This window comes from Equus przewalskii, chromosome 12 (genome assembly GCF_037783145.1).
Source record: "Equus przewalskii isolate Varuska chromosome 12, EquPr2, whole genome shotgun sequence".
Taxonomy (NCBI): Eukaryota; Metazoa; Chordata; class Mammalia; order Perissodactyla; family Equidae; genus Equus; species Equus przewalskii.
Window position 1 is genome coordinate 793,819 of NC_091842.1, and position 23,399 is coordinate 817,217.

Here is a 23,399-nt window from a genome sequence, read left to right on the forward strand (position 1 = left end):
AACCCAACCTCTGCCCCCTCCACACAGCCAGACCATCCTGCACTGCTCGGCACCCCACCGCCTCCAGAGAGGAGCCAGGGTGAACACGGGGCTCACGGTGTGTCTTCCCTTCTCTTGGAGGTCATAGTTCTGCTCCACATATTCTCCTAATGTCAGAAAACCGTTGTTTCCTACATTTTATGGTTCATGGCAGGAGTATAAGTTCCCTTGTGTTACTCATGCATGGTCACAAGTGGAAGGAACTAAATTAATTTATAAATACACAATAGTAGATCCCAAAGGCTTGTTAGCTTCAGAACTCAATGAGGGGATTAAAAGTTCATGTGTGCTCAGAGCTCCTTGGAGAAATGGCTGTCCCCAGGACTGGGACAGCAAATACACAGGATGAGCCCAGAGAATTGGATGCCACTAGGTTTCTAAGTATTTCAGCTGAAGGAGTAATTTTAGACACCAAACCATAAGAATGTAAATTGGTGGTTCTCTAACTTTTTCTTTTCAGCAGTAGGAGCTTTCTTTAAACAAAAGCCTATAAAGGGGCCCAACATGAGACATTAAAAGGCCAGGCTCTGACCAGGGTGGAGGAGTGAGGAAATCAGATGGCTAGAAAAAGGTCCCCAGACCCCAAACCACCAGCCCCTGCAGTAGGCTCTGGGGTAGGGGCCTGCGGCAGCCCCTGTGACAGCCCCTGAGGTAAGCTCTGAGATAGGCCCTGTGGGAGCCCCTGAGGCAGCCCCTGAGGTAGCCCCTGTGGCAGCTCCTGTGGGAGCCCCTGAGGTAGGCTCTGTGGTCAGCCCTGTAGTAGCCCCAAGGTAGGCCCTATGGGGCCCGGGCAGCTTCCAGACGCACCATGTGAGTGTCGTCCATTTACCCCTCATCCTGTGACAGTTAGGACACACTGAGAACTGGAGCTTTTCAAGGACAGAGCTAAGAGAAAGATCTGGAGCCAACAGAGAACGAGAACATACAGGCCTTTGGCTTCCAGCAGCAGGAGGACATTCTAATCCAGAAAGAAGCGTACATGAAACCTCAACTTTAAAAAGACAAATCAGAACTGACTGGAGGAAGAGAGGGAGGGAGACGTCACTTCCTGTGGCTCCTCACCTCTCTCTGAAGATACAGCTTGGGAATCACTTAAGGTGAGGCTGGGACAAGGACCCAGATCTTCAGCCTGGCGTTCTAGAACATTCCGCCCATAAACACACCCCAGGAACTTGATGACCCCTCCCGAGGGCAGAACTCGGTGTGCGCCATCCGCCTGCACTTCTGTGAGCCACACGCACTGCGTTCTGGTTGCCACTGGCACATCACTCTCAAAGAATTAGAGGAAATGTCCGGAAAGCTCCTGGCAACAGCTAAGAGGAGCCCAGCTGTGCAAAAGTCAACACCCAGGAAACCACGGGGACTGCTCCTTTATGGTGTCATAAATACCCCAGGGTGAGTGAGGGCGAGCATGCATCGAATGCTGGAGGGCGGGCGCGGCATGGTCATCTCTGAACACTTAAACCCGTTTCCCTAATGGAAAACTCGGTAGGAGGGGGCTGCGGGAGACCAGAACCCCGGGCTTCAGTGGGTCCGACCGGGCCAAGTTCCAGCTCTGAGGCCTGGGTGAAACTCTCCGAGCTCGGCCTTCTCATCAGTGAAATGGGACGAGAGCAGCCTCGACCCGCCAGCGTCCCACAGAGGATAACCGGAGACAGTGGATGTGACCACCCGGCACAGGGCCTAGCGTGGAGCAAGCGCTCATTCACGTTTGGATTTTAAAACTGACAGAAGGTCTTCATTCCTTATAGAAGCTTCCACAAGATCCTCTCATCCTCTACCCACAGCAACGTGAACAAGGGCTCAGTGGCTGAAATTCCTAAGATCGGGTCCTGCCCCTTATGCTAACTACACTAACTAGTTGTGCGAGGGTGGACGAACCACTTAACCACCCGGGGCTCTAAAGGGATGGGGGGGCCCCACAGTCCTGCAGCCCCATCAGCTCTGATTCCAAGCCTTAAGCACCAAATCGCCACGCCAGCCACGGGACCAGCTGTCCCAGAGCAAACGCAGCGGAAAATGCCCAGGTGCGGCTGCTGCCCGCTCTTCCTCTCCTCCTGGCGCGAGGCGGAGCCTGCAGGCTGCGGGTTTGTGTGAGCAGGGAGCGGCTATTTTTAAGTGACATGCCTTGGCTATTTCAAGGTTTGGATTTTTATTTTTATTTATTTATTTAACTCCAGAGGAAGCTGTACTTTCTCATGACTCATTTCTTTCAAAATGGTGTCTCAGGCATTTTTAGTACTGAAACCATCTCGACTTTGCCGCTGGCCAAAAATACGTCTAAAATCAAATCGGCCTCGTTTATGTTATCAAGTCATTCAAAATTTTAAGAAGCCAAGATATTAGAATCATGGCTGGATTCTACAGCTGGAAAGAACTCTGAATGTTAGTATTTTTTCCATAAAAAATTTAACACAGTATTCTCGGTTGAAAAGTACGTGTATATTTCCCAAATAATGTATCTGAAAGGTGCTAAATTAGTATCCTTCAGAACGCCTTCAAGCCCGCCCGCATGGGCTCGTCACAGGACAGGAAGCTTGCGGGAAAGCCGAGCTGATCGCGAGCAGCCAGGTGACCGAGGAGCACCCGGTGCCGGACAAGCCCTCGTCCCAGCAGATGCCTGGTTTCAAGCCCGGACCCAGCTTTCTCGTCTGTGAAGAGCGCAGGCCGGCCGCCCTGGTGCCAGTGTGGCAGGAGTCTGCTTTATGCATATTCGCTGGTAAGAAAGATCACTCAGAGTTCAGTCTTAACAGCTTTAGAAAACTAAAAAGGAAAAGAGACACTAAGAGAAAAGTACGCCATCCATTCAACGGTGCCGTTTATGAAAACCCCCCAACCTGGCGAGAGCAGCCAGGCGCCGCAGCCCTGCGCACCTCACACACCTGAACCGCAGCCTGGGCACGTCTCTGGCCCTCACGGGGCGGCTCTGCCAGCCTCTGTCCAAGCTGACGGTGAAACTCCAGCCACCAGCAGGGGGGGCGCTTGGACGGTCGGCACTGGGCACTGGGGAGCACGTTTACCCGGATCGATGGAGCACGGACAGGGCACGGGGCAGGCACAGGCGGAGTGCGGGGCCCTGGGGGAGGAGGGCCCCTTGGCCAGTCACCAGCGCCCGCCAGGCAGGTTCTCCAGCGGATTCAGGGCCAGGAGACAGCAGAGCCGAGACGCTGCTACCACGAGAGCAGAAAAACGACTGATTCTGAATTCACTTGCCCAAAATACCTGCTATTTCTTGGGTTTAAGTTTCTTTCTACAAATGTCTGTGAAATTCCTGGGTTAAATTCCCTCTGTATAATTCACATGCTACTCTCTAAATTTAGGAAATTTAGGGTTTGGTTTTAAACCAGTCAGTTACTGAAACAAGCCAGAATATTTAAGTTTCAACAAATGACAGGTTAGTGTCCAAAAGAGAAACAAGACCTATTTACGATCTCTTCAAACTTCAGAAAAACCTGTATCAGTGAGTGAAGAACAGCAGGTAAACTGGGAGCCTGGATAAAAGCGCTTAGCGGGACTGAGCTCATTGCCGCCGTGTGGGAGAAAAGAGGCCAGCAAAAAAAGGGTTAACACTGGCCTTGTAGGGAGGCCACCCAGCGCAGTCCAGAGCGAATGGGCGGCCCGGGAAGCCTATAAAGCCGGCTGGCTGCTGGGCAACTCGCCCTGGCCGTCTTGTCAGCGACAATGACAGGCACCCTCGCAGGGCAGCCCTGCCAGCCCGGTCTCCGCTTCCACTCCATTCTCCGACGGGTGGAGGTGCAGAATGACCACGGCCCGCAGGAAGGGTCCAGCCGCACCTCCTGCCTTCTGTGAGCACGGTCCTGAGGCCGGCCGAGGAGCCCTCTGAGGGAGAGGAGAGGGGGCTGCCCAGAAGTGACACCCGTGGGGGTGGCCAGCCACGGCACAGGTGAGTCTGTCCTGGGTTCCTGGTTCTGCGTTTGGGTTGGTGTCATGACGGGGCCTGGGCCGAGCAGACCCAGCTCGGCAGTCTCACCAAGGTGCAGCATCTCATGCATAATGTAGGTAAGCATGGCCCTCCGGTGAGGGGGCACGGAGGCACCGAGACTCGAGGCATGCACCGCTCCCCGCGTGAGAAACCCAAACGTTGCTCTGACAATCTCAACGAGGCTACATTAAGGGCGGCTTTGCACAAAGCTTCTTTTTATAGCACACGCGGAAAGCAATATTATCCAGTACCATGTCAGATTGTGTGCAAGCAAGGATCTGTCTCACTCCGAGAAAATGAGATTACCCCGTCACGGCACTACCGTCCCGCATCAATGAAAACACTTGCCCAACCCAGAAAGTAATTGCTGGATTAATATTCCTTTACAGAGATACATGCTTGATAGCTGTTTCTAGAGCTGGACAAGCGGTGGAAATTTGAAACAAAATGATATCAAACTGTTTAATACTCATCTTCATGTTTATAAATTCATGGCCATCTTTCATGAGGATATCGTCAGTGGTAAATTGCATACTAAGGTCCTGTATGTTTTTATTAGACTATTACAAAAATAACAGTGTTTGCCTAGGATCGAAGCGTCCACTGACGCGGGAAGGAGTGAAGGAGCCGTGCTGAAACACCCGTGTGGATTTTAGCAGGCTCAGGGAAGAGAGCAAGAGCACGTCTCAGGCTCCCCGCGTCTTTAAGCTTTCCTCTAACAATGCAGTCTAAAACTTTCCAAAATCTCCACAAAGGGTAAAACAACTAGTCTGAGCAGTTTTTACAAAGAAATTAAATACAGTGGCTTTAAACACTCTGGACAGAATCTGAGAACAGTGACATTTATGTAGTTCAATTGGGATTATCTACTGAAGATGAATAAAGAATGCAAAATAACTAATAAGATCTAATTTGTCAACCCCAGCTAAGCAAAGGGTATTGAATACTTTTAAAATAATAACTGAACCAAGGCCATGATTAATCTTTCTCCTTTTTTTTAAAGCAGTATTTTCAAGCAGTAAGTCAATAAATGCCTGGTTTGGCAACACTTCAAAAATGATTCCTAATGATCTCACAGAGTAAAATGAAGACTCTTAAAAGAAAAGCAATTCAAACCCATTTTACTGTGACAAGCTGACTTACTCCGGGTTTCTCAAGCTCGGCACCACTGACATTGGGGCCGGATCTTTCTCTGGGGTGGGGCCGTCCTGTGCACTGTAGGATGTCCAGCGGCACCCGGGGCTCTATCCACTCGGTGCCAGGAGCACCCCTCCCAAGTTGTGACAACCCAAATGTTGCAGACCCTGTCCAACGTCCGCTGGCCGACTCCACAGAGAACTTGTAGGAGCACGGAGAAATGAGGCAAACGACCAGAAGCCCCCATGGAGCCACACTGACGGGCCACGTTGTAGGTGAACTACCACGTATGCCAACCCTGTCAGAAGCAAAAGTCACTAGATCTTCTTTACTCCGTTTCTAGGTTACCAAGTTTTTGGTTACAAACAGCGTTACAAAAACATATTAGGTTTTACAGTAATTTGTCAAAACATTGAATAAAATTTAAATATTATTTCCTAAAACAATTAACATTTTTATTCTTTACTCACTCTCGCTCATCCTTACTATGAAAAACAGTTTTATTTTTGGCACCCAAACTTAGGATTAGCAAGAAAGTAGATTTCTTTTACCTATTTTATTGTAAGAGAAAAGGTTCTGCTCCAATTTCCACAGTGTTCTGGATCCACTATCTTCCCAAAAAGCTGGGTTTTTCCCTTCCCATCTTATTTCTCTTTCCAACAGCTGCTGAAATAAATTTTATCTCCTCTCCCGACAAATAGTAGTTTTCCTCAGATTTCCATTCCAACATCCACGTCACTTCGTAAGCCTGCTATTCGACTATTCAAAAAAAAAAGGGCATCCACTGTGTATGCGGATGACTCACTGTCCGGTCCCCGACCTAGGAGAGCCCGCGGGAAAGGAAACGGGCACTGGGTGCGCTTAATTCTTCCACTTCAGCTCAGTGACAACCCTCTTTCAAGGCCGACCAAAGCTCGAGGCCTGGCCTTCCCTTCACCCCCTGTGCCCCCCCAACTCTGGGCCACGGGCCCTGAGAAAGCCTTATAGCCGTGAGTAACCCTCTTCTCTCTGCTCCTCCCAGGTGCCCAGGGAGGGAGCAGCAGGTGCGGGGCAGCACAGCGGCCATGCCCACAAGCGAGCGAGGGTGCTCCTCCGCACGCAGACGTTGACCTCATCTGTTTGCTCAACTTTCTGCAAAACAAACCCAACTGTCGCAAGGGCTACTTGTGACGAGCTCTGGTTTTACAAATGTCTGGCTCGCTGCAAAGAGCAGCGCCTTTCTTTCTGAAGATGGATTTATTGTTTAAAACGGATTTCTGTGGGCCTTGGGGCAAATCCTGAAAGTGGCGCGTGGTGGAGACATGGGAGTGACTCCTCCGGCGCCCGTCTTTGGCATGGAGACGTACCCCGGCGTCTACAACAGCGCCTCCCCAGAGCTCAACCTGTCCCACGTGCTGGCCGGCGCGGCCCGGGCGGACCAGACGGGCGCGCTCTCGGAGCACCAGCAGTACGTGATCGGGCTGTTCCTGTCCTGCCTCTACACCATCTTCCTCTTCCCCATCGGCTTCGTGGGGAACATCCTGATCCTGGTGGTGAACATCAGCTTCCGCGAAAAGATGACCATCCCCGACCTGTACTTCATCAACCTGGCGGCGGCAGACCTCATCCTGGTGGCGGACTCGCTGATCGAGGTGTTCAACCTGGACGAGCAGTACTACGACATCACCGCGCTGTGCACCTTCATGTCGCTCTTCCTGCAGATCAACATGTACAGCAGCATCTTCTTCCTCACGTGGATGAGCTTCGACCGCTACATTGCCCTGGCCAGGGCCATGCGCTGCGGCCTCTTCCGCACGAAGCAGCACGCCCGGCTGAGCTGCGGCCTCATCTGGATGGCCTCCGTCTCCGCCACCCTGGTGCCCTTCACCGCCGTGCACCTGCAGCACACCGAGGAGGTCTGCTTCTGCTTCGCAGACGTCAAGGAGATCCAGTGGCTCGAGGTCACCTTGGGGTTCATCATCCCCTTCGCCATCATCGGGCTCTGCTACTCGCTCATCGTCCGGGTTCTCGTCAAGGCTCACCGGCACCGCGGCCTGCGTCCCCGCAGGCAGAAAGCCCTCCGGATGATCTTCGCCGTGGTCCTCGTCTTCTTCATCTGCTGGCTGCCGGAGAACATCTTCATCAGCGTCCACCTGCTGCAGCGCACGCAGCCGGGGGCCGCTCCCTGCACACAGTCTTTCCGCCACGCCTACCCGTTAACGGGCCACATCGTCAACCTCGCGGCCTTCTCCAACAGCTGCCTGAACCCCCTCATCTACAGCTTTCTCGGGGAGACCTTTAGGGACAAACTGAGGCTGTACATTGAGCAGAAAACCAACATGTCGACTCTGAACCGCTTCTGCCACGCGGCCCTCAAAGCGGTCATCCCCGACAGCACGGAGCAGTCGGAGGTGAAGTTCAGCAGTGCGGCGTAGAGACAACTGAGCTGCACCCAGAGACAGCAGAACGTGGTGTCACTCACAGGACGGCCCCGGGGCGAGGTGGGAGACAGCCCGGCCACCTCACGCCCAGAGGTGCATGAGAACAGGCCGTGAACTCACCAGGCCCCAGCCGCGGTCACACGTGGGGCTCTGAGAGACAAGCCCCCTTGATCCTGCATGGTCACACACGGAGCTGGACATCCATCCGCATCACAGCATGGGTCAGGGACCAACGGGAGAGGGCATGGGACCAGTGTGGCACTCTCGCCCCTCCCTGCGCACACCGCATCCACAGCCGCGGACGGTGCTGACGTTGGCCAATGAACGCAAAGAGGAGGGGGCGCTCGGGATGAAATACCTATATATCGGCCATAAATCTGCCACCTTGGGGAAAAATGAAGTGTGGAGTCAGAATACACTCATCTGACCCACACGGGATACTGTGGTGCGTGCTCCACGTCTGTGGCTGATACTTTACTGGTGCAGGTCAACTGGCGCACCAGGAGGTAAAGAGGAAGAGGAGAAGTTTCTCCTGTGCACCCGAGCATCTTCACCTCTCAGGCTGGCCACCTGGCCGCCACCTGGTGAGTGACAGCCTCGCACTGGGGCTGCCTTGGTCACGAGGGCTCTTCTGCAATGGAAGGCCCGCCCGCCACTCTCCTGGACCCCCACCTCATGGTGACAGTCTCTGCATCCACCTTACCGTGGGACGAGCCTGTGAGAGGGAGCTCAGCGGGATGCCACGATGAGACACTGAGACGTGCGTGGTCAAGAGTTGGCCTCTACAAAATGATAGCGGGAACGACGATGACGGCAATGCAACCAGTTCTCAGCAGAACGTGAAAACAGAAAAACTAACGAGGGCTAGGAGTGTCCCGTTGTGTCAATAAAATATAGTCACGTGCTGATTCCTCTAAAGTCTCTAAGTAGCTCCTTAAGGGTGGGGGGTGTGGTAGGGGGCTCTCAGAGCCTCAGTAGCAGAATTGCTTCTCCCTCACAAAGAAAAAATGTCCCCCCAGCATCACAAGGCTCACTCACCACCCAGAGAACTCTGATGAGGCCAGCATCTAAGTGCAGCCGCCTGAACACAGACTGGCATCTCTAGGATGGCTGATACTTCTGCTGCACAACCTCTGGGTACCAAAATAAGTTTCGGTGCAAATGCACCATATACCCTTGCTTTTCTAGAAGGTTCCACGTTGTCAGGATAAGCCATGGTGTCTGCAGTAGCTCAAAGCACTCAGGAGGCACCTGAGCTGGCTGGGGGGCTCCCTGAGTGTGAAGTAGGCAGGAGCCCGATCTGAGTTGGCTCCCACTCCTCCCGCCCCACCCACTCTGCTGAGGGGCCACCTCCCCAGAAGTGCAACCAGGACAGGGCACAGCTGCCCTGGGGGGGCCTGCGAGGGTCTTCACACGGGGAGGGCTTCCCGAGGGAGAAGACGAGGGGGTAATGTTCAGGTCTCAGGGGAACAAGTCGTTGGTAGTCCTACCAGGGGTTGATGGGTGACTCTCCACGGGAGGGAGACCGTGACAGAGGGACATGTGCACGCAGTACACTGGGAGCTTGCGACGTGCCGTCTCCAGTGAGTGGTTCAAGGGTTCAGACTCACTTTCTACGTAAACATCCCAATTCTAGCAACAGGACGACTAGCAGACCCCCACCAGGCTGGTTCCCTGCACTAACACGTCCAGTTACTGGGGAAAATCACGTGGGCGGCTGGACAGGGCTTGCCTGTGGCCCTGTCTCACAGAGCACCTACCCTCCCACTGGGGGGAGGGTGACGCTGACTCAGGCGCCACAGCCCCTTCCTGTGAAGACCCCTTCCCCTGCCTCTCCAGAACCTCCCACATCAGCACGTCTACAAGGGCAGAGCCGCCATCTTGCAACAGGTGCTTTTCCCTCCATCCTCCGAGCCCCTTGGGAGATGGCTCTCCCCTTCCCCAGAGTGCCATTCCAGAGCACAGGGCCCGGTCAGATCAGACGGCCATTCCCCAGCACTGCAGCCTGCAAACCCCGACAGGGAATATTTTAGATGAGTGCTCATTACTAAGTCCCCCTTTGAGCTCAGTGTTGGCAACTCCAAACAGCAGAAGGCAGACCCAGACTGGAGCGCCAGCACCACGATCTGACTACGTGCAAGGGATCCATCAAACGCATTCATCGTTCTCACCCCAGCTAGAAAGTGGCGATGCAGAGACGCTTTAAAAGTACGCAGAGTAGAGACCCAGGATGTTTAACCTTTAGCTTTTATGGGGGCGGGCAGGGTGGGGAGACAGACACTGTATGAGAATAAGGCCTCGTCCCTGATCCTTCCAATAAACGCACAAGGCACATACCGTCCCCATTACTCAGAGAACCTGATGCTGTAAGAGTCTATAGCTGCTCAGAATCTGAAATGGTGATGTGGCCAGGAACCAGCCCGTCTCCAAAGTCCCTGTCCCTTCGTCCACAGCGCTCGGCAGCCCTGGTATCAAACAGGAGAAAGCAAACCACGCAGAAACCACGTGGAGCCAGGGCACACCACCATGTGCGCCAAGAGGTCACTCAAGGTCACGGGCCGGATCTCTTCCCAAAGGAGCATCAGGCAGGACATGGGTGGGTGGGCGGCAGAATGGAGATCCCCCCAAGGATCTGTGGGCGGGACTGCATCTGACCAAACCCCAAAGCCATCGACCCAGGACAGGCACCTCGTACCTCCAAGGCAGCCTCCTGGGCCAGCTGGGACTGTCCCGAGCCCCTCCCCAGGCTACAGGGAAGGAAGCTTCCGCCCAGAGGCCCCGGGTAACCACCTCTGAGACCACACAGCACAAGTCTCCCCCTGGCACGCAGACGCTGGCCCTGTGCTCGTAAGCCCCCCCCGCTTCTGTGCCTCCTCCCCGGAGGTCTCTGCAGTTGGCACTCGCCCCAGGCACAGGTCAAACAGGGCCGGAAGCCAGCTCCTGCCCCTCACCGCTCAAAGCCCATTTCCTGACCTGTAAATCTGGCTGCAGAACTGCTCCAAGGGTCAGAGCACCCCAGCGGAGCCCGCGGCCGCTAGCAGGGCAAGCGCAAGGCAGAGGTCCTGACGTAACAGAAAGGGATTCTTTCCGAGCCAGAGGTTGACCAGGTGGCCTCGGAAGTCTCTTCTGACCCTGAGACCCTAGAGCTCCCGTCTGGGAGACAGTGCCAAGATCACAAGCCCCACTGGGCTCTGCGACAGCCTACCCGGCCGTCCCAAAGCACGCCCTCGCAGAAGCACCCGTCCGAGAGTGGGGCCTATCTGATGGTTTTGGCAGGAAGACCACAAGATAACATCAGAGCGTCCGACTGCCTGCCTGCCTGCCTTCTTCTGGTCACCAGCCCCCTCTGCACCAGTGCCCCGTAAACCCACTGACAGCTCAATGCACAGAGCTGTGAGTACACGAAAGCTGTGTCAGCTCCGAAGAGGACTTCATAACTGTCTGTGAGCCTCATAATTCTCTCTCGATGAGGCGGGTGACTCACCCGCCCCGTCCGGCCCCCGCGGCCCCTCAGTGAGGCGTGGCAGCGTTCGGTCCACAAAAACCTCCTGGTGTACGTTCCTCCCATCTGAGGAGGGAGGGGAGAGAACCGCACACAAACTTCCTCGGGTGGCTGCCTGCTGAGCAGAGGGGGAGAAGAAATCCTGAAGCTGCTTTAAACCTACGGCAAATGAGCACATTAGCAAACGTGTGGATGGTCTAGCAGCCAGAGTTCTCGCAGTGGAAGAGGGAGCTGCAAATACGGCAGGGAGAAGGGCAGGCAGGGAAAGCCCCGTGGGAAAGGGCGGGACTGGAGGTATCCGTGAAACCTAGGATTTCTAAAATAAGAATATGTACAGGCAGGCACACGTGTACACAGATGTGTGTGTCCTGGGTGTGAGCATGGATGAACGGGCACACACAGTGAGTACGCACCTGCACGGAGTGTGTGTAAACAGACACAAACACACACGTGCATATATTCCCCAGCTCTGTCTGCTCTAAGGGGCTAGAAGAGAAGACCTGGGTGGCTGTGGGCCCACCTGGCCCCAGACCTTGCTCTCTAACACCCTTACCCTCAAAAAGGAACCCAGCTCCTTGGAGAAATGGCCAAGTCGGGCCAGGGCAGGAAGGTATGAGATGAGCCTTCGAACATGGTGTCCTGCCAAAAGGTAAGAAAAGCTTCAAGAGAATGACAGGGCCACACCAAAAGGACACAGGGACCCACCTGAAGGGTTCCCACTGGCCAAATCTGGGGCAATTTGAGCCCCAAGATAATTAGGAAGAGTAAATAATTATAAACCATTGAAAAATAAGAATCCATGAGTCCATTCCAATAATAGACAGCTATAAATATAATTTAAATAAAACAGACAACGAAATAAACACAATACAGTAACACACAGGAATGAATGAATGGATGGACAGCTGGATGGTGGATGGTGGATGGTAGATGGATGGATGGATGGATGGTGGATGGATGGGTGGATGGATGGTGGATGGATGGTGGATGGATGGGTGGATGGTGGGTGGATGGATGGATGGATGGTGGATGGTGGATGGTAGATGGATGGATGGGTGGATGGGTGGATGGGTGGTAGATGGATGGATGGATGGGTGGTAGATGGATAGATGGATGGATGGGTGGATGATGGATGGATGGATGGTGGATTGATGGAGGATGGATGAATGGATGGTGGATGGTGGATGGATGGATGATGGATAGATGGATGGTGGATGGATGGTGGATGGATGGTGGATGGGTGAATGGTGGATGGGTGAATGGTAGATGATGGATGGTGGATGGATGGTGAATGGTAGATGGTAGATGGTAGATGGTGGATGATGGATGGTGGATGGTGGATGGATGGTGGATGGTGGATGGTAGATGGTAGATGGTGGATGATGGATGGATGGTGGATGGATGGTGGATGGTGGATGGTGGATGGATGGTGGATGGATGGTAGATGGTAGATGGTGGATGATGGATGGTGGATGGTGGATGGATGATGGATGGTGGATGGTAGATGGTAGATGGTGGATGATGGATGGTGGATGGTGGATGGATGGTGGATGGTGGATGGGGATGGATGGATGGATGGATGGATGATGGATGGTGGATGGTGGATGGATGGATGGATGATGGATAGATGGTGGGTGGATGGTGGATGGGTGAATGGTGGATGGGTGAATGGTAGATGATGGATGGTGGATGGATGGTGAATGGTAGATGGTAGATGGTAGATGGTGGATGATGGATGGTGGATGGTGGATGGATGGTGGATGGTGGATGGTGGATGGTAGATGGTGGATGATGGATGGTGGATGGTGGATGGATGGTGGATGGTGGATGGTGGATGGATGGATGGATGGATGGATGGATGATGGATGGTGGATGGTGGATGGATGGATGGATGATGGATAGATGGTGGGTGGATGGGTGGGGAGGACTCATGCTTACAGCAAAATGGGGAAGAGTGCAGGAGCGGGGAACGACATTCTGCAACTGTCGCAGGGAAGACGGGCAGGCAGGAGCCCCTAGAGTAGCCCACACCAGGGGACACGACTAGAAGTAGGACGTGCAGAGCCCCTGTGTACCCCCACCTCCCCGACTGCTTTAACACTGGGGGGACAGTAACCACACAGCAGAGACATGGGATAGCACACCCAGGGCGCTTACAAGGAGCCCACTCCAGACGGGGACCCTGAGAAGGGCATGACATCTCCACGTCCTCATCCAGATCACAACTTGAATCTAATCAGGGGAAAGAGCAGAAAATGCAAAACGGGGACAGGCTATTCACCCAAACTGTCAATGTCTTAAAGGCAAAGGAAGGCAGAGGAGAGTTCCAAATTAAGAGGAGTTGAGAGATACAGCAACTAAATGCAGTGCGTGACCCCAGACAGGATGATCTGCCGGGAGGAAAAATGCTGCAAGGTGCCACGGGGTCAACTGACAAAAGCGCAACAGCTGGGAGGCCTGAGGCCTCGTACGACCACTCAGCCCCCGAGACTGAGCACTGTCCTGTGGCTACGTGAAATGAAGCTCTCACTGCACGGAAACACACATCACAGTGTTCACGGGTGGGGCGGCACATGCAGAAAGACAGAGCGTGAGTGCAAGCATGCACACAAACGTCACAGCAACGGGACAAATGTGTGCAATGTCGACTCCATGCCCAGGTATGGACTGGAAAGAACTGGAACAGGTGTTCCAACAAACACTTGCGCACGAACGCTCAACAGCATGATTCACAATAGCCAAGAGGTGGAAGCAACCCACGTGTCCGTCAGCAGATGAATGGATGAGGAAAATGTGGCCCAGCCATAAAGTGGGGCAGTATTTGGCCATAAAATAAAAGAGAATGAAGTGCTGACACATGCTACACGTGGCTGAATCTTGGAAACACGATGCCAACTGAAAGAAGCCGTCACGAAAGGACCACATTGTATGACTCCATTTCTATGAAACGCCCAAGTAGGCAAATCCAGAGAGAGAGAGAGGGCAGCAAGTGGTTGCCAGGGGCTGATGGGAGGGGCCAGTGGGGAGCGACTGCTAGTGGGTACAAAGTCTCTTTAGGGGGTGAAGAAAATATTCTAAAATCAGATAGTAGTGACGGTTACAACTCTGTGAATATAGTAAAAAGCACTGAAGTACATGCTTTAAAAGGGTGACTTGATGATGTAAATTACATCTCAATAAAGCTGTTTTTAAACAAAACAAACAGGCAGGCACAGGGGCATTTTCCCCACAGTCGGCCTTCCTTGCTTGGATGCGTGCTCGTTTCTGCACAACGGTCAACACCTTTGAAGTCGATGCCACGGTCGGACAGTGTTTCTACCTACAGACGGGAGACGATGGCCGGTCACCATGTGAGCTCTTCCTTAGCAGACACAACCACTTCCTGAGGATGGAGAGGCTGAGGCCATCTGGAATCTGGAAGCTATCCTCACACTTCTTGTAAATCTTCCAATTAAAGTTTTCTCTTTTCACTTACTGCCCAGTAACTCAAGTTTTATTTTCTTTTCCATGGTGGGAAACTAATTATCTGGGGAGTCTTTTGAGATGCTTTTAAATTAAAAAGAGAGGAAAGAACTTTAGTAAAAATGAAAGCTGGGTTCACTAAATCATGCTCGGGGATCCTCACAAAGCCACGAAGACCAGTGCCCCCCAAGACCTGTAACAGGGCGCCGAGGAGCTGTCACAGGCTGGCCGGGCATGTCTGGCAGCCGCAGGTCATCACTGCCCACGGCTCCCTTTCCAGGCATCGCCATCTGACGAGAGCAGCAGGAGCCGGCAGAAGGAAGCCAATGCGCTATCATGTGTGTCACTCACTCTGCACTGTGCTGGGTCAGTCCCTGGGGCAACCTGCTCAGAACTCCAGGACACACAGCCTTTGTTCCTCAAGGTCTTCTTACGCTCCTTTTCCACTACTGATTGTGTATTCGTGATAAAGTATCTCCTGGAAAACACGAGAGACGGAAGGCAAAGGAACATGCTGTTGGCCGGTGAGAGCAGCAGGTCCTCTAGGGTCAGAGAAGACGTCTGAACACCCGAGCTTTCCAGCTGCATCGTCGACATCAGTGGTTCTCAACTGAGACTCAGGGAAGAAAAGCTTTCACTTCTTAAACGACGGATCAACTGAGAAATACTCGCTGAGCACCGAGCGGAGGCCATCGCTGAGGCCTGTGTGCAGCGTTAATTAGCACTTTGCCTTCCCGGGTTTGGCAGGCGTGGAGTCAGCTCAGCTCACAGCAGACACAGAGGAGGGGAGGGAGGAGGGAGCGGTGTCACCTGTGAAACACCCACCGCTTCCTGGCCACTCACTCTCCACCCAGTGCGCCCTCGGCCTCCTGTTCAAGGAGCTCTGCTGAGTGCCTTCACCCAGCGCACCCACCGCACGGCCTGCAGCCCCTGCCTGGGCGCTCAGCCTAGGGAGTGGCAGCCCCCCTGGGAGAGGGCCTGGGTGGGAAGATGGGGGCGGCCAGGGAAGTGGGCGGCGCCGGCCATCACGGGCAGCCCTGCAGTGCTCTCCAGGCACCCAGACACACGCAGCACCAGCTTCAAGGAACTCGAGGCCTGGGAGGGCCCCCAAAACGCCCTGGCACTGCAGACAGGCCCTAAGCCGACACACAGCCCGGGGGCAGGCGAGCCTGCACATGCCCAGTTCCGGCCGGCAGAAAAATGCCAGCTGCTCTGAGTTAATCTGATTTTTGCCATTGTCCAGTGGGTGGGGGATCTCGTCTGGGAATGAGGGTTTTAAAAGTCAAAGGAACACAGAACAAAAGTGCACTAAAACTTGACTGCAACTCTAAGCCTTTGCAGCGGGGTGGAACCAACCTAAACTTATCAGAAGAGATCAGCTGTGGGGGCCCGGGAAGGACGCCAGCTGTTCGAGGAAAGCCAGCGCCCCAGTCTCTCCAGGAGGCCAGCTCCGCTGCACCCGAGCATCACTGATGGCAGGGCTCTCAAGAGGGGACGAGCACAGTGGAGTGCAGAACGTTTACAACGAGTTCCTGCTCCTTCTCTCCCCTCCTCCCCTGCGGGACGGCGGCTAGCACACAGCACACGCTGACGCGCCCCTGCCTCCAGGTCCCCTCTGGAGTCGTCCTCCCCACTGCCACCTGAGCTGCGGAAGGAGAGGGCGGGGCCGCAGCCTCATCGGTTCCCACAGTGCTCGTCACACGGACACAGGACGAAGGAAGCCCGTGTGGCTCCTTCTCGAAGCTTCGGTCTCCTCCTGAGCTGTCACCTGGAATTCAGGTGAGCCCCCAACCCTCAGGAGGCTCAGGCTCTTCCAGGGAGGTCACCATAAACTCAGAGCAGACAAGAAAGCAGGTGGCCGTCACTCCCCTGAGACCAGCCTGCTCAGAACATTCCGTCTTCAGCAAACAATACAGCATTTCTCTTTGCTGACTCAAAAATGTAAATTGTCCGGAAATGAAGGAAACCACAGCAGGCCTCATCCTCTCACTTCCCAGGGCCGCCAGCCACTGCTGGCTGAGGCGGCTCCTCTGCGGCGTTAGAAGCAGACGGCTCTTGTCCTTGAAGTCACACTACAGAACTCTCGCCCAGAGGGCCACAGCACACTCCCTGCGCCCGAAGATCCAACGCTCACAATCCATTAGAAAGTCCACTGATGTCACTTCAAATTCCGATCAACCCCCCACCCCGGCCCCCGACAGCACAGCACCGGAAACTGCCGGATCAGGCAGCGTGTGAACCATGTGAAAGGACGGGGGACTCCCAGACAGATTTCTGGAAGAAAGCTTGAAACGGGCAGTCAGAGACTGAGTGCCCAGGCCACCAACGGTCCTGAGGGCATCTGTCCACACCACGCTCCCCACAGGGAGCCAAGGCCCAGGAGAGCTGCACGCGGGCTGCCACCTGATGTGCAGGCGACCCGAGCCCCCGTCAGCTCACCCCACCCTCCAAGCACACGCACACACACAGGCACGCACACATGTGTACCCACACAGATTTACAGGAGACTAGAAGAGATGCCCTAGGTGCTGAGGAACAAAAGGCTGCTTTGTGACAGGGGAACAAAAAGAAGCCAGTCTGAGGGGTCGTGGGGCACTCACGAGCCTGGGGGCCAGGACCCAAGCCTCAGGTGAGACTCGACGTGGTCCTCATTCACTGCACCCTGGACACCCGGCAGGAGCCTCCAGAGGCTTCCCGCACAGGACACAGCCGCCCCAGGCCTCAGACGCACCCATTCATGTCTCACAAGCAGTGACCAGAAGAGTCGTGGTAGCCCGGGGAGCGGGGGAGCGGCAGCTACGTAAATGCAACAGTGGGCGTGGGAGACGCACAGTTCAACCACAGCGGCTTCACGCTGGATGGAAAACGCAGCTCTTAATACGACTGCGCTCGTCATATTTCAGGAAACAAAGGTCGAACCTGAGACTATGTGCAGGGAACACAGAATTATAAAAAGAAACCTGGAGGAGACCAAATCCTCAGAAAGCATGAACTTCCACGACACACAAGTCACATGACACAGATAACTCGAATAGCACTATAAAATCAAGGAAATCGAATTCGCAACTTAGAAACTCCCGAAAACTAAATCTCCAGGCCCAGAGGGCTTCACTGGCAAATTCTACCAAACATTTAAAGAATTAACACCAAATGCCCTGATTCAAAACCAGACACAGACAGTACAGAAAAGAGAAAACTACAGGCTAGTATCCCTCATGAATCTAGATGCAAAACTCCTCAACAAAATACTGGCAAATAGACTTCAGCACCATATAAAAGTGATTATATACCGTGACCATGCAGGGCTCCTCCAGGGGCGCCAGGCTGGTCAATATTCAGGTATCAGTCAACGTAACGCATCATATTTAACAGGCCAAAGAAGAAAGATCACATGACCAGAACACCTGATACAGAAAAGCACTTGACAAGATTCGACATCCGCTCACGACCGAAACTCTTAGAAAACTAGCAATAGAGGAGTTTCCTCAACTTGATAAAGACCATCTACTGAGTGTGGAAGAAAGGAAGAAGAGGCAAGTGGGAAGTGTGCACGTGAGCTCTGGTATCGACGTGAACTCAGGAGGAGCCACTGGAGAGTCCCGAGCAGGACGGCCGAGGCGTGCGGCACGACTCCCGTCTGAGAATCCTGACTGTCCGCAGGGCCCTGAGCACAACCCGAGGGAGGCGGAGGCAGAGACTGGAGCAGAGGCACGGCGGTGAGGGGGCGGGAGGCCTGGACCAGGACGGGAGCAACTCGAGCCGCGGGAAGCAGTCGGACTCTGGGTGTATTCTGAAGTCAACAGGATTCCCTGATGGATTGGACATGGGATGTGAGAGAAAGAGGGGAGTCAAGAAAAAACACCAGGATAAAAGGACAAATCCTGTGTGACTCACTCACACAAGGCCCCTGGAGGAGGCAAATCCATGGAGACAGGAAGTAGATGGTGGGCACCAGGGCCCGGGGAGGGGATGGGAGTCAGTGTTTAATGGGGACAGAGTTTCCGTTTGGGAAGATGAAGACGTTCCGGAGATGGATGGTGGCGATGGTTGCACAACACTGTGAGTGTGCTCAATGCTGCGGAAAGGGACACTTAAAAATGGCTAAAATGGCTAATTTTATGTCATGTGTATTTTACCACAATAAACTAAAAAAGAATAAACACAAGGGTTTTGCCTGAGCAAGTGAAGCAGTGGTGTTCGACTTCTCCTCAGGGGCGAACAAGGACGTGGATTTTGGACAATGAGGTTCTGAGTCCCCTCACTGTGAGACACTCAATGGTTGCTGAGGATCAAACAGATCTTAGGTCTGGAGTGTGGCTGAAGGGTCAGTGCTGGAGCTATGAATTTTGGAGTGGTCGGGAGCGGCCTTGAATGCCAAGATACTCAGGAGGCGACCAAGCATGAGTACAGAGCGAGGACAATCGAGAACAAGCCCTGGGCGCACAGAGGCGTGTACGTGAATTTATCAAAAGGCTTCCGTCTGACCTTAAGATCTTTGCCTTTTATTCTATGTCACTTCACGTCACAAAATACATAAACATCAAAAGATTAAAAGCCCACAATGAGATGCTACTCAGACTCACAAGATGATTAGAAAGCCTGAGAAGACCAAGTGTTGTCAAGAGAGAGGCGTGTGGGCTGCCGGCGGGACGGGAGCCGCTAGGACCACCTCTGAGGAAACAGTGGGTGGTGGCGGGCGGCTTCTACCAGGCCCCGATGCTGCTGCCTCCTGACAGTCACACGCTTGCTGTGGGCTGAACCTAGCCACCAGCCTCCAACCCACAGAAGGCAGCAAGCGATGCGAAATCACCTCCGAGATCAGGTTATAAAAGATCACGACTTCCGATCTTTTGTGCTCTCTCTCTCCCCCTCTCTATGATGGAGCCAGATGCCACACCATGAGCTCCCTGAGGAGGCCCACGTGGCAAAGAACTAAGGGCAGCCTTTGGCCAACAGCCAGCAAGGAACGGAGGTCCCCAGTCTCACAGCCAGGGAGGCACCGAATCCCCCCGATGACCACCGAGGCAGGCTGGAAGCAGACCGTTCCCCGGCCAAGCCTTCAGGTGAGACTGCAGCCCGGCCGAGACCTTGACTGCAGCCTGTGAGCCAGAACACCCGGCTCGGCCCCCCTGTTTCCTGACCCACACAAACGTGGTTATTTTAAGCCACTAAATTTTGCGGTAATTTGTTACACAGCAATAGAGAACTAACACAGCAGGTTTACCCAGTAGAGAGGAAGATTCCCAATAAGGCCCTGCAATTCCACCCCAGGTATAAACCCCAGGGGAACGTGTGCAGACGGGCAGGATACGTACAAGAGCAGTCATCGCCGTGTTGTTTATAATCTCCCCAAACTGGAAACAACTCAAATGACCGTCACTAGAACAACGGATAAACTATGGTAAATTCATACACCAATAAAAATTAACAATCTCGAGCCACACACAACAGCATGGACAATGCTTACAAGTAAAGTTTAGCCCAAGAAGCAAAACACGCATACACACAAAAAATACGCAGAATACAATTCCATCCGTGTAAAGTGCAAACACAAGCAAAACCAAACTGTGTGACGTAGGGACACAGCCATGGGAAATACAACTCTGCAGAAAAGCGGAGAGATGAGGACAGAGAGCCAGCAGAGGTGTCTTTCTTGACCCGGGTGTGGTTTCCTTTAAGTTGTACGCACTTTTCTGTTCGCATATTTCACAATAAATAGGGGCCAGGAGAAAAAGGAAGGAAAGAAGTCCTTAGACTATGCCACAGACGTGCCTGTCTGCAGCCATAATTAAAATTCTCCCACTTAAATCACGGCTGCTAAGCCTAGAACTCTAGGCTCAAACCAGAATTTAACACCAAAGGTCAGTATTGCCCGATGAAATGGTCTCACCCCTCAGTAAAACCAAAGGCGTATTTCAAAGCCCACCCCCGCTCCATGCCCCTGTTTTTAAAAGTTCAGTCAGGCACAGGCTAGAAATCAGACATGACGCTCGTAACATGAGACACAGAATTAGAAACTGCAGTAGGGAAAAAGGACAGCAAGTTCCCCCTTGCCTCAAAACAGAGTCTGGAGGAGAGAGACCCCCTCTTCACGGCTGGGCCTGAAAACAGGGAAAAGGGATGTGAACGTGGGGAGACAGGGCGGGAAGATGGATGGACGGCTTTGGGGGCTGTTTACTGGGCCTGGCTCCCTCCCTGCCCTGGAGCGACCACACGGACTGGGCACTGCAACCCCGTGCATCCCGAATCTCCTACGGCCCCAGAAGAGCATCTCGTGGCTGGGGGTCCTGTCGGGACCTGCTTCCTTGGCTGCCTCCTTTGGTCACTTGGGTTCTGGGAGGGTCCCGCACTCCATGGGGACACTTCCATAAACGGTCACTCAAGGATGGAGCCGCTCCTCACCCAGCGCCCTGTCAAGCTGAGCAGTTCATTCCCCACAAACACCTAAAAACATCTGGGGCTTCCTGCTTCCCTTATGCTCCAGAAATATATACTTCTGCCTTAAAAATTCTTAAGTATAGGGGGCCAGCCCGGTGGCACAGCAGTTAAGTTCACATGTTCCACTTCGGCAGCCCAGGGTTCACTGGGTACAAACCCCGCACCAGTCATCAAGCCACACTGTGGTGACGTCCCCCATAAAATAGAGGAAGACTGGCACGGATGTTAGCTCAGTGACAATCTTCCTCAGCAAAAAGAGAAAGATTAGCAACAGATGTTAGCTCAGGGCCACTCTTCCCCACAAGAAAAAAAAAAATTCTTAAGTATACTTTCATCTGCCAGTAATGACTATAGGCAAATGGAAGAAAACATTAAGAACGAATTTTCTGCAAATAATTTATCCTGGGGAAATGACGTGCCTGCTGGAATTAAATAAATCCGGTCCTTTCAGATTAAGCTGGATGGGCTCTGAGCCTGAAATACAGCAGGATGAGGCATAGGAGTGGCGTCTGGCCCCCTGAGGGCCCCTTGCTGCCAGTGGCCCGGGGGAGCCGGGGGTGCAGCAGCTCCTGGGCCACAGCACTCTGAGTCATTCAGTCCCCAATCTCTGCAGAGCCACACACTACTCCAGCAAAGGCCCTGCTCCGACATGGGCGCGCCAGGTCTGCATTTGGAAAGTACAATTCCCCTTGTTTTTCTTGAATAAATTTCTGTTTTCTTTTCAAAACCAAAGTTCCATAAGGTTGTATAAACCTTAGCTCAGCTCTGATTTTCAGACCCCTTAGGACAAATCATAGTGTGGGAGTCGTGGGTGTGTGAGGGTGTGTGTTTGTTTTCAGGGAGGGAATGTGGGCGCAGTAAGAAAGAGAAAATGCACGTCTGAATTTCTTTCTTACAAAATACAGCCTACAGGGAAACTCAATTCACATGCACGGGAATATCTCTAACCTCCACCCCAGCTACAAATTCATGCTCCCTCTTCAGACATGCTGGCGGCACCCATGCACCAGAGGGACGAGGATGAGCGCGCCTGGTGGTGCATGGGTCCAGCACCAGCACCGGCCCCGCAGACACCGGAATCCAGCTGCTGAGCGACACCTGCTTCTTACCCTGGCCGGGGCTGAGCTCAGCTCTGAGAACACCGACCAGGGCAGGGCCCCGGCAAAGCAAGATGCAGCCCAGGCTCCAGGGCCAGGAGTGACGCACAGCCACGACCCAGGCAGAATGCAAACTCGTGCCTGAGGACAGCCGCCAGGTGCCAGGCCACTCTGTGGGGGCAGGGGACTCCGAAGTAGGAACCTCCAGCCCTGCGTGCATGGGTGCACACACACATGCACACTCACGCATGTGCATGCACAATCATACGTACATGCTCACACTCACCTGCTCGCACACACACACTCCCTGTGCATCACCCACGTCTGGCCAGACCTGGGGTCCCCAGGGCCGCCCTGTGGAGCACTCCACCTGCGCAATCTGGCGAGGCGGGCAGACACCTCCATACACACTCCATGCCATTGAGACAGGCACTCAAGTGGCACCAAAACAAAACACATGGAAAGCCACGTCTCTGGTCCTCAGGAACGGTGCTCCGTTAGCCTCACTGGAAACACCGTATCGTCACCGAGGGGCCACACCCCAGATTCCCGGCACTTCACAACTGACCGTGAACCAGTGGTTAAGGGTAATGACAAAAGCACAGGCTAACTGGGTGGCAAAAAGCAAGTGTCCACGCTGGGCCAGGGCGAACGTGTCACCCTCTGGGCTGCAGGTTCCTTCAGGTGAAAGTGTAAAAGCAGAAGGAGCTGTTCTCGAAAAACCACCATCCGGGCTTGACGGTGGAACACCACAATTCATTACGTCCATTTAAAGGAAAAACCGCAGTGATCAGGCGTCATCAACAGTCAGAAGGACACTTGAGCACACAAAAATGTGGTCATCTCGGAATACCTGTGGTTGAGAAGCTGTCAGCACACAAAGCATCCTTTATTTGCATTTCAATTTCCCAGGTTCATCAGACGTTTGCTGATGAAACTACTGAGGAAGCCCGACTTCCTGACGAGACTAAAGACTCAGGAAGTTCAGAGCACTTTTCATTTACTCCTTAATTAAAAAACAAACCACAGACAGCATGGATGGACCTGGAGGGTGTTGTGCTGAGCGAAACAAGCCAGACAGACAAAGACAAACACCAGATGATTTCACTCACATGTGGAAGATAAGCACACACGGACAAAGAGAACAGTTCAGTGGTTACCGGGGGAAGGGGGCAGGGGGTGGGCACAGGGGGTGGAGGGGGGCACCTATGTGGTGACAGGCCACTAATAACGTACAACTGAAATTTTCCAGTGTTGTAAACTATTATGGGCTCAATAAAAAAACAGAGCAATGTTGACTGAGTGCCTACCATAGCTAGGCACCCCGCCACGCTGTGCACGTGCTCATGGACTCCTCCTGG

General features: G+C 53.5%; 2 protein-coding genes across 5 annotated transcripts in view; one reads left to right on the forward strand and one right to left on the reverse strand.

The window, feature by feature from the left end:
• The window catches only part of CHLSN (cholesin), a 149,357-nt gene that overhangs the window by 86,824 nt on the left and 39,134 nt on the right, over nt 1-23,399 (reverse strand). Inside the window, exon 1 of one of the 4 annotated variants that reach the window (XM_070567352.1) lies at nt 5,671-5,736. The exons of the other annotated variants lie outside the window; for them this stretch is intronic. The gene's annotated coding sequence lies outside the window, so the exon portion shown is untranslated. Of the gene's footprint in view, nt 1-5,670; nt 5,737-23,399 lie in introns of those variants that run through there. 4 annotated transcript variants of the gene reach the window in all.
• On the forward strand, nt 1,441-8,457 carry GPER1 (G protein-coupled estrogen receptor 1). Its single transcript, XM_008534316.2, has 2 exons — nt 1,441-3,943; nt 6,141-8,457. Exon 2 carries the CDS (start codon nt 6,421-6,423, stop codon nt 7,531-7,533), a length of 1,113 nt encoding a protein of 370 aa, XP_008532538.1. The 5' UTR covers nt 1,441-3,943; nt 6,141-6,420; the 3' UTR covers nt 7,534-8,457.

Excerpts from the sequence above, each read along its gene's own strand:
- GPER1 (XM_008534316.2), top strand. The coding sequence starts at position 6,421 with ATGGGAGTGACTCCTCCGGCGCCCGTCTTTGGCATGGAGACGTACCCC.